A 10,768-nucleotide genomic window follows, 5' to 3' on the forward strand; every position below is an offset into this window, starting at 1 on the left:
CACACGGCATAGCGGGCGAGGAGTCCATCACGGGGCGCCGGTCAGCGAGAGGTACGAGGAGTAATCCAGGACATCGCGGTCGGCACGTCCGTCTTGCTTGAAATCCAGCGAGCACGTTCCCGCACCCTGCACGCGCTGTTCTCTGCTCGCCGTGCACGTGCAGCTTCACGTGTAGCTTCCTCTGAAGGTGTAGAAAGATCCCAGAGATGGAAAAAACGTTTTCACGGTGGGAATCTCACCAGAGGAGGACGGTTGATCGACCACCTTTTCGGGACCGAGCAGGCCGTCAAGGGCGATGCTGTTTGTGCGAGCGCTACGTGCGTGCCGATGCTGAACGGGCACATTTCTTTGACATGAATAGGGAGGTGACTGCGCGAATTCTGTAATTATGTTACCGGTAAAACGCACATTCGTTGCGGCAGTTGTCTACTCGGAGCTATGAGCAAACATCCAGCACGCTTTCGCGTGCGTTTTCTATTGGTAACTTTTCGATTCCTTGGATGCCAAGTTTATCGTGCGGCTTTAAATTTATTATGAGCTCAGTGTGAAGAGCATAAATTCACATCTGTCCTGTTGAGTCACTGGCTGCATCGCAATGCGCAGTGTTCAGTTTCGTGGGAGTTTCACTTTTTCCGAGGTTTGCATCGAATAATAACAACGTCGGATCGCAAGTTTAATGTCACCTTGGATTTTTTAGAGCTCCCTTTGACAGCATAATGATACGCGCAAAAAAAAATTCATGCCCACTTCGACCATGCATGTTTCTTGCAGAGGCGTGTTTCATTTCGAATAATATCGACGCCTGATCACGCACCGTGTTCGCTTATACGAATGTCGCTTTGGTTGTTTCGACAGCTCGCTTGGCCAGCATCATACTATACAGGGGCGTAGCCAGGGAGAGGGGGGGGGGTTGGGGGGGTTCAAACCCTCCCCGAAAGTTTTCACTTTTGCTTGCGTATATGTACACGCACACATACAAACACACGCACGAACATAAAGTATGGTTGGACCCTCCCCCCCCCCCGAAAAATATTTCTCGCTACGCCCCTGATACTATACAATATCCACTGGGATTACGCATGTTTATGATTATGCCGAGATTTGTGCCCGAGGATAAGCGCATCTGAATTCGCGAAGCCATCGAAAATTTAATTGCCGCCTTGGTGGGGGACTTCGGATTAATTTCGGCCACCTGGGGTTCTTTAACGTGTACGTAAATCTAAGGACGCCGTTGTTACTGCATTTCGCTCCCATCAGCTGCCGTATGCGTGAATCGAACCCATGACCACGATCTTAGCAGCGCAACACTTCAGCCTGCTAAGCAATCACGGCGTGTCGTATGCAAGGCCAATATAAACGCTCAGTGCAAACATACAGCTTAATTCTCTTTACAGGGAGCCGCGACGGGAAATGTACCGCAATCAGCTGAATTAAACACTTAGTACTCACGGTACGTTATTTAAACTGTGGTGTAATAAGCCCACATGCTCCGCTGCTGTCACATCACACATGGTTGACTCGGAAAGCCAGCACGCAATCTCGAAACGTACAGCGGCTGTCTATTTGTTGTAGCTTCGGTTCACAAACGCACTTCCCTTTCAAATGAGCACGATCATCGCGTTTCTCCCAGTTAATAGTTCGTAATACTGTGTACGACAAAAATTGCTTCAAGGTGACAAGACCGCGAAAGCATCGCGGCGAACTGCCATAATCCACTCTTGACGCCTCTGCTCCTCGCACTGCTTACATTGGAAACGGTAGAACTTGACGGGCAGTTTTCGGCCCTTCGTCATTTTTAAACGTTTGTGACAGTTTACAATGCAGCCGGACTGCGTGCCTGCTTTCGAGTACGACGAAGGAACGGCACCCATAGCGTGAAAAATGCAAGATAAAAGCCCCGGGGAGCACGTTCTCCGCGCGAGCAATGAGAAAACCAAGCAAGAGCGACCCGTCCGAGCTACCGGAGCTTTCCCCTCTCTCCGCTGGGGCGGTGGACGGCGCTGCGCAAACTTGAGCGTTGGAGGCCTATACCACATTGGATTTCGCGGAAGCATTGCTCTTTGCGACGCCTGCACCCTGGAAATTCGATCCCGCAAGCTAGGCGACAGTGCGAGCCGATGAGAACGAGCCCCGCTACCGGCCGTCGTTTGCATCGGAAGCCTTATCCAACAAGAAACTGCAGTCTTCAACGTACCGGATGACCAAGACGTCGAGGGCTCCCTCTCGCCCTACCTCAGATTGAGACACACGGGGTGACGTCACAATGTTGAGTGGTTGAATGAATGAGGGTGGGTGGATGGATAAAACGTTGTTTAATGAGTCCAAAGAATTAGGCGTCGTCGGCGTCAACAGGAACTGTTTAAAACAAAACTGACAAAGAACGAATGTCACATTGCCTTACGTCCAGGCAAGTTATGAGGTCGTCATGGCGTCATGTCATGACGTGGCTTTATGCCTGCCTCTACTTAACGTTGCGTAAAGGGACTGCAACTTTTGGTCATTCAGCTGAAGGTCGGCCAGGGGTCTCCAAGATACCCGGGAGCCCCCGGGCGGCCAGTATTCACTTGGAGATACGAGTTCGATAAGGCGGCAAATATCGTAGGTACGGAGCAACAAATATAGGGAGGAAAACAGAGATAGGAAAGAGCGCTGACATTCAACTGAATTGAATAAAATGTGGCCGTACGGGTATGGAACGAAACGGCGCAAACGAAAAAACGCTAAGCTCCCGAATGGGCAACATAAAGATGTCAGAATGTAAACGTATATATATATATATTCAAGTGGTATGCGTGGAAGTTTATAAACCCGCCAGGGTGGTCTACTGGTTGTGGTGCTCGACTGGTGACACGAAGGTCGCGGGACCGAATCGCGGCGGCAGAGGCCTGCATTTTCGATGAAGGCGAAAATGCTTGAGGCCCGTGTACTTATATTCAGGTGCACGTTACAGAACTCCAGGTGGTCGAAATCTGCGGAGCACTCAACTACGGCGTCCCTCATAATCATATCATGGTTTTGTATGATAATTATTATTCCAGGCTCATTTTGTGCGTATCATTTGACCTGACAGGGTCGCGTTATGTGTCGCTACACGTGGAAACATTTTCTGTGTCCCCTTTGGCGGACTGCATTTTTTGTTGTTTTTCGTGTCGCTACGTGAATGGCCTTTGTGAATATGTGATAATTCTTATGGCTTCGCTGATCTACATGAACTTGCCTCTTTACGTGTGCTGCTTTATGTACTTTTGTCTCTTTGCTGCGATTTCCACCAATTCTATTATCTGTGAAAAGGAATAACCAGTGCTATATGAAAGTGGAAACAGCTCGTGAAAAACGTAGTAAAAATTAGTGGCCGTTGCAACGTTACGTGGACACTTTATGGACAAGTGCAGGGGCGTAGCCAGGGGGGGGGCTTATGAGGCTTCAACCCCCCCCCCCCCCCCCGAAATTTTTCGTGCTCTCATACACCTCCAACCAGGGGCGACACCCGGGGGGTGGGATTCATTGGGCTTCAGCCTTATTATTATTTATTTAATTATTTATCTTTTTCAGACCCTCAAAATGTTAACAAAAGCAAGTTTGATATCGGGCTCCACACAGATGACTCAAAAGTGGATGATCAGACAAAACATCAACTGCTAACTTCTCCTTGAATTCTTCCGCCAGGCTACATGCTTATGTCTATGAACCATTTGAAGCAGAAACGAAGGTTTCAGATGGCTTGGCTGGATAGGTACCGATGGCTTAGCTACTCAGCGCTTCAAGAGGGTGCGTTTTGCCGAGTGTGTGTCCTTTTTAGCTGAAGTGAGGTTGGCAAGGGCCAACATGCGTGCACTGGGGCCCTCGTATCCAAGCCATTTCAAAAGTGGAAGCACGCCCTCGCAGTCTTCGGTGCACATGAAGCCACTAAATATCACACTGACGCTCAGCTGGTGGCGGATAATTTTCTTCAAACCTTCTCAGGATGTGTGCCCAGTGTTGTTGCTCAACTGGAACATGGCATGCACATTCAAATAAGAGAGAACCGAAGGAAGTTACAGACTATTGTTGAGACAGTTCTCTTTTAAGGTCGGCAACATGTGGCTCTCCGTGGCCATGGAGACAGTGGTCCCATGGATTCAAGCACAGCCTCCTCTACAAATGCAGGCAACTTCAGAGCGCTGCTTCGCATGCGAGCGGATTGTGGCGACACAGATGTAAAAAAAAAGCATTTGGAAAGTTGCGCAAATAATGCCTCGTATTTAAGCCCAGATGTAAAAAACCAGGTTACAGAAATCTATGCTGCAATCATCAAGGAAAGCCTAGTCGCAAAAGTAAACGCTGTAGGCTGCTTCTCCGTACTTGCTGATGAAACGACGAATATTGCTGGTATCGAGCAGCTTACTGTTTGTGCAAGGTACGTTAATAAGGATGCGAACGGCCAAAATGACCACAGGCCCTCACCGACACCATAATATGGTTCCTTACAGACATTAGAATTAACATGCAGCATCTCCGTGGTCAAGGCTACAATGGTGCAATCTCGATGACCTGCAAAACGAATGGTGTTCAAGCTGCTGTTCGGGAGAAATATCCAGCCGCACTCTACACTCACTGCGCCAGTCACCCCCTTAATCTAGTTCTGTGTGCGGCATGCTCCATCACAGACATCCGAAACTGTTTTGGGACTCTAAAAGCGACGTCAGTCTTTTTCCGCAAATCTTCTAGCCGCTCACAGGTTTTGCGAAAAATGATAAGTTTGAGCTGTCCTGAGTCTACAAGTCAGCGCCTTTTGGGACTATGCGAAGCGCGCTGGGTCGAGAAGCGCGATGCAGTGCTTTCATTTGTGAGCATCTTTGAGCCGTTGATCGCAGCACTAGAGGAGATTAGGTTAACGGAAATGGCGAAAGTCCAGTGCAGGCAAACAGTCAAATGTTGGCACTCTTGTCACCAGCGTTCCTTGTAAGCCCGCATGCGGCGGAGCACGTGTTAGCACAGACTTTGCCACTGTCAAAGAAGCTGCATACGAGGAGTATCGACATGAGCGCTGCCACTGACCACATAGAAGCGGTACAGCAGACAATTGAAAATGACCGCAAGAACGCGAATGCTTCTTTCTCAAACATATTTGCACAAGTGCAGGTATTGGCGGAAAAACTGAATGTGGAGATCACCAGCCGTCGAGCCGGTGTCCGGAAGCAAAACCTTGGGAGCAATGCATTCGAAAGCGCGGAGGAATATTTTCGCAGAACCCTGTTCATTCCGTTCATGGACCACGTACTAGGCCAGTTAAACCAACGGTTCGAGAAGCACAGGGCTCTTCTAAAGGACTTTTCTGTAAGTGTACCATCCGCAGTACCACCAATGCAAGATGATCGGGAGAAAGGAGCACAAAAAATCTCCTGACCGTTTTTGCGCATGACGTCGAAACGAGGGCTGCTTTGGGAGAACTGCGACTATGGTGGACAAAGTGGGAGAACAAAGCAGCAAACCAGCGCCCCAATACAGGAACCGATGCCCTCTCTCATTGCGACAGCAGGTCCTATCCGAATGTGTACAAGCTACGCCAGATTCTAGTCACCCTTCCAGTGACCACTGCCAGCGCACAGAGAACGTTTTCAAGCATGAGGTTACTTAAGAACTACTTACGCTCCGAGATGTCTGAGGAAAGCATGGTTGGCCTGGCACTTCGGTACGCCCACAGAAACGTCGACATAGCGGGTCGGAAGTCATTGACCGCTTCGCTAAGCTTCCTCGCCGGGTCAATTTTGTCCTTTGATAGCGAGCAGGACAAAAATCAGCGCAATCGAAAGGAAAAGACACTGCTGTTCCAGAGTTCAGGTCAATGTCACCACCTTTTAAAGCAGAGAGGATTTTGTACCTTTTAGCACTTAACACCGTGACCTAATATAAGCATACGAATACGGGCATCAGGTGGACATTAACAGCCAATCGACAGCTTCACCTTGTTCACTGAAAGGTCGGCATACGCGGCGTTACCAAATTCAGCGATTGGGAAGCCGTACTAGGAGCATTGTTTGTTACTTTCATTTGTCGTTTTTGTTCTTCATTGCTTTTTGAACTAGAAGCGGCAACCTTCCTTTTACATTGAGTGCACAATAGTGGTTCGCACTTTTAAAACAGTTTTGAAATAGTCTCTTTCGTTATTTCTGCGCTCTTCCGTTATAGTTCTGTCCACATGGTGCGTCCGAGACAGAAGCTTGGCCCAAGGACATATCAGTTGGGCATTATGTATAGGGATCATTGCTTAGTTCCGTTTATTGATTGCATATTTAAATGTACATTTGTGAAGTTTTGCGTAAGCATACTGCGCACTGTTTCCGGTGACTTATGTTTTGCCCGTATTTGAGGTGTACTTCCCCATTCTTGTTTTTCCCTGGCCGCACCATTTGTGCAAAAAGATGAACATTTTGCGTAAACAATCTGCATTAAAATATTTGACCTCGTCATGGCCATTTTGTGGACTTCACTTTTTTTTTTATCAGGCGCTTCTTCGGTTGAAAACTGATGCAGTTCCAAAGTTTACGTGACATTTGCCGTACCTCTTACCCACAAAAAAATGAAAGAATTGAAGGCAATTATTCGTGGAAAGATTCTGCGGGCATGCCAACATAATAATTTTATGAAAAAACTTGTTTCTTCCTCGTTCTTGACAGTGCACAGCATTCAAAAAGAGATTTGCTTGCAGCACCTAATACAAATTGTCGCTGGTAATACATGTTATTCATATACTTAGTCGTTCGAAAAATTCAAGGAGGAGGTCACGCTGCAACGTCAGCCCCCCCCCCCCCCCCGAACAAAATTCCTGGCTACGCCACTGGACAAGTGACGTGTGTTTCTTATTTTTCCTTCGCTTCCATTTGCATGAGCAAGCGCAGAAGAAGCCGCCCGCCTGATAGCAGTGATCACATTAAAGACATGTAATACTAAACGACATGCCTGGGCTCAGGCAGGCCCACCAGGTGGGGACGGCGCGCCAGCCACGTGTCTTCTAGCGGCCATTATTGGGTACATTCCAGAGGGCGCGCTGAAGTTATCCTCCAATCACGTAGTTCGCCGCTGACCACACTTAAGCCCTTCGCCACGATTTGAACCTCCAGCGGTTCCGGGCACTTCACAGTTCACGAGAAGATTGCGGCTTACTCCGGAGTGACATATCCTTGCGAGTAAGCCGTGCCCACAGTTTGTTGCTGCCCCTGCACCCTACTTCTCTAGATTCTGCAAAGGTAAGCATCCGTTTTCTAAGTGCCCAGTGTAGGATAGAAAGAGTGAGTGGTGGCCGTGCTAGTTACGCGGTAGTTGTTACTGTACGCGTTCGTAGCTGGACTTCGGTGCTGGACTCTGTTTGTAGTACCTTGACGCCGTCGTGTTTTTTACCTGCCTGACCACGTCGCGCATTTCATACGAACAAAGCTTATTGGCCATAAAAACTTGCACTTGCTCGGCAAACTTTGCCGTGTACTTAAAGAAAGGCGCGTTCCTCACTGAATACTGCAACGTGTCTGTCCCTTCGCCATTCCGCCCTGCAGGCTCGGGACAGCTCAACGTTCGAGCTAACGTACTCGCGTTGGACTGATCGAATATAGCGAAACAGCGGTGAACACAACGAAATTAATTGAATATAATGAGGTACCAATCTAGCAGTTCAACATGAATTCATGCACGGAAGCACTTACCACAAAATTTTAAAAATGGCACGGTAAGCTTCGAGAAAGCGTTAACGTTAACCTTTGAGGCCCTCACTGAAAAAAAGGAAGTCTTTACTACAACTAAAAGTGTGTTTGCGCAGCGTCTTACCCCCTCCCTACTTTTTTATTTTCATGCGCGTTGTACAGGTCCAATTTCATTTATTGATATATATGCGTGATATCTTGCCGCATGGCACCGTTTGACGAGATATCGCATGTATATCAAGTCCCACACAATCGAGTAAAAAAAACGAGGTGTGACCATAAGCGACCGTGATATTTTGTTTTTTTCCTTTGCGCAGATCCCGAGTGCCCACTCGCTAACAAGGGATGGCAGAGCAGAATAATTCAGTCGCCACGGGATTCTTTGATTTTGATCGTGAGACAGACGACACTTTCGCAGCAGAAAGCCTATATGGTTACGATGGCTTTGACGTTTATGAAAGCGCCTTGGTATTCAAGATCCTGGCGGAAAGGAAAGGAAGATCGATTGAACGTCGATCTCTGGACATAGCGCGAATGGCCGCCTTCTACGTCACCCGTGGTACCAACATTACTGTGACGCGTGGAGACACGTCATTTGAAGGCCGCATGTTCAACGATATAATCAACACTTACATGCTACAAACAGGCAGACAGCCCACAGATGTACTGACTCTAGCGAGAGTCTGTATGACGTTCCCCTGTGCAACTGTGTTGGTAGCCATAAATTCGAAGGACAAGCTGCCGTTGCCGCACTCCCGGATGCAAGAAATAGTGCCCGGCTATCCAGCGGCCATGATGACGACAGTCTTCGCGGAGCTCATCCCGCAGGAAGAGCCCTACACGGCCACGATTAGAGACGCCCACTATCTCTACATTGCCGAGCTCATAAAGTCTGTCGATCTTAAGATGCGGCGCAAACCGAACTGGGAGGTTGTCGACAACTTCGAGGGACATGCGTCGGTGTTAGAAAGAAGTTTCCTGGCGCCTAAAGAACGACGTGTGGAATTCATGCGAAAGTGGGACATCCTTGTTGGCGGAGTGTGCTCCGAAGCTGTGACCAACGCAGCCAAGCTCTTCAGGAGGGACTACAGGCTTCCCAAACGGGCTTCAGACACAAATCCAGCTGTACATGAAACGAAGTAGCTTTTCTCGGGTTAAGGGAATCGTTTATTTTTAATGGCTGACAAGTGTGAAAACTTTTTAGAAGTGCATTTGTTGTTCACATGAACAAAGGCTTTTACTATCACTTGGAAGTTTATGTCTTGCGTATTCTCTGCGCCATTTCAGGTAGAATAGTGCACTGCATTCTAATACAGCGAAATGGGGAGTGACACCGGTCCACCGTGTCGGCTGTTCCATTCTTATTCGTCAGCGCCCTGTTCTCGCAACGAGAGCCCGAGTACCGCTAACTCTACCAATAACAACGATTCATACTTCTCTTGATGGCTGCACTTCAGTAAACTGTCACTTTCTCTGCCACGATCGCATCGAAGCTCTGCTGGTTCTGTAGACGTGCTGTCTTCTACGGGTTTATACGCTTAGAAACGCGCATTGGTTTTGATTCATGACAACCCGTCATGGTGGTCTAGTGGTTATGGTGCTCGACTGGTTGATTGAATCCCGGCTGCGGCAGCCGCATTTCGAAGGAGGCAAAATGCTAGAGGTCCGTGTGCTTAGATTTAGGCGCACGTTGAGGAACCCCAGCTGGACAAAATTTCCGGTGTCTCCACTGTGGCGTGTCATATGATCATATCGTGGTTTTAGGACGTAAAGCACCAACAATTAGATTTTGTTATAACTCCGATAATAAAGTCATCCATCAGCGATCGTACCAAGATTTTGGAAACACTGCTGAAACGTGTGAATGCGAAGATACTGTCATTTTTCCCCGTAGGTGAAGCATTCAAAGAGACAGCAGTGTTTGACGTTCCTTCCGAGCTTCTCGGAGAATTATCTTTTAACACGCGAATATGAGAGATTTGTGCGACGCAGCAAAATGATATAACGGCCGCTACGCAGAAGGTTAACTTCATGTCTGTGGTGAAGTGCGCGGGATTTTAAAGTGCGCGCCGTGAAACGATGGGAGAAAATAAAGAAGAAGAAACTGGCACGGGCGCGAAACAACAAAAGGACAAATAAATGAAACGCCAATTGGAGGAAACCACGGCTATCGTTCCGAGGCACGTGAAGAGAGAAGGAAGCGAGGCGAAGAGTAGCTGGGAAGCAGCCAGGAAGACGGGCCACGCGTCTTGGCCGTCGGGTTTCGGACCCGAGCCATGGGCGTCTACCTTCGTCGACCCGTGTCCTGAGCGACCTACTGGGTACCTGCTGTTCTTGGCTGTGGGTCGCTCGCGTGCTGCTCCTGGGCCAACGTTCCTGTGCCCGTGGACAGGTCCAAGCAGTCGGGCTTTGGGCTCGAGCTCGGACGAGGCTGTCCGGCCGGAACACATCTTCGCAGTTGGCGCTTCGACTCCAGTGTCAACCTGACGTCATCGAGCTGCTCGGCACCGACGGCAACGGCGTCCCTCACCGGCTGCGGTACTTCGCTCCGTGACATCTCCGTGACACCTTGGTGAGACCAGCACCGCGCCTTCACTCCTCCCCGCGACCAACTATATGCTAGGGACTGAATGATTAGGAACTAAGCATGTAGCTTATTGGCTCATAGTGACTTGACCTCAATCGTATAGTCAGTTATTTCTGTAATGTACTCTTCTGTCTTTGTTAGTGTTCTGTGTTCAGGTTTTAGTGTTGCTATTAAATGTTGGTTGCCAGCGGTCTCGTCCTTTTGGGGAGTGTCTTGAGGTGACGCCTCGGACATTCCGAGTAAACAAAGAACCTGCACGTTGTGCGAAACAGAAACCACAACGTAACATTGGCGTCCGCGACAGGACACGGGTCGACGAAGAGTAAAGTGGGCAAGGCGCCTCTGGGTCAAATGCCTCTAATCGACACTCCTTTCGAACGAGTAGCCGTGGATATCATTGGGCCCTTGAAGCCAATTACGAGAAGTGGACATCGATACATCCTGACCATGGTAGATTTCGCCACGCGGTATCCTGATGCGGTAGCGTTGCCAGCAATTGATTCAGCGA

At 48.8% G+C, this 10,768-nt stretch overlaps 1 protein-coding gene across 1 annotated transcript in view; it reads left to right on the forward strand.

Moving 5' to 3' along the window:
• The window catches only part of LOC125759337 (uncharacterized), a 28,303-nt gene extending 19,377 nt beyond the window's left edge, over positions 1–8,926 (forward strand). The window contains exon 2 of the mRNA XM_049417824.1: positions 8,604–8,926. Coding sequence (XP_049273781.1) covers positions 8,604–8,816 — 213 coding nt within the window. The 3' untranslated portion in view covers positions 8,817–8,926. The remainder of the gene's footprint in view (positions 1–8,603) is intronic.
• The last annotated feature ends 1,842 nt before the right edge of the window (positions 8,927–10,768 follow it).

This window comes from Rhipicephalus sanguineus, chromosome 7 (assembly GCF_013339695.2).
Source record: "Rhipicephalus sanguineus isolate Rsan-2018 chromosome 7, BIME_Rsan_1.4, whole genome shotgun sequence".
Taxonomy (NCBI): domain Eukaryota; kingdom Metazoa; phylum Arthropoda; class Arachnida; order Ixodida; family Ixodidae; genus Rhipicephalus; species Rhipicephalus sanguineus.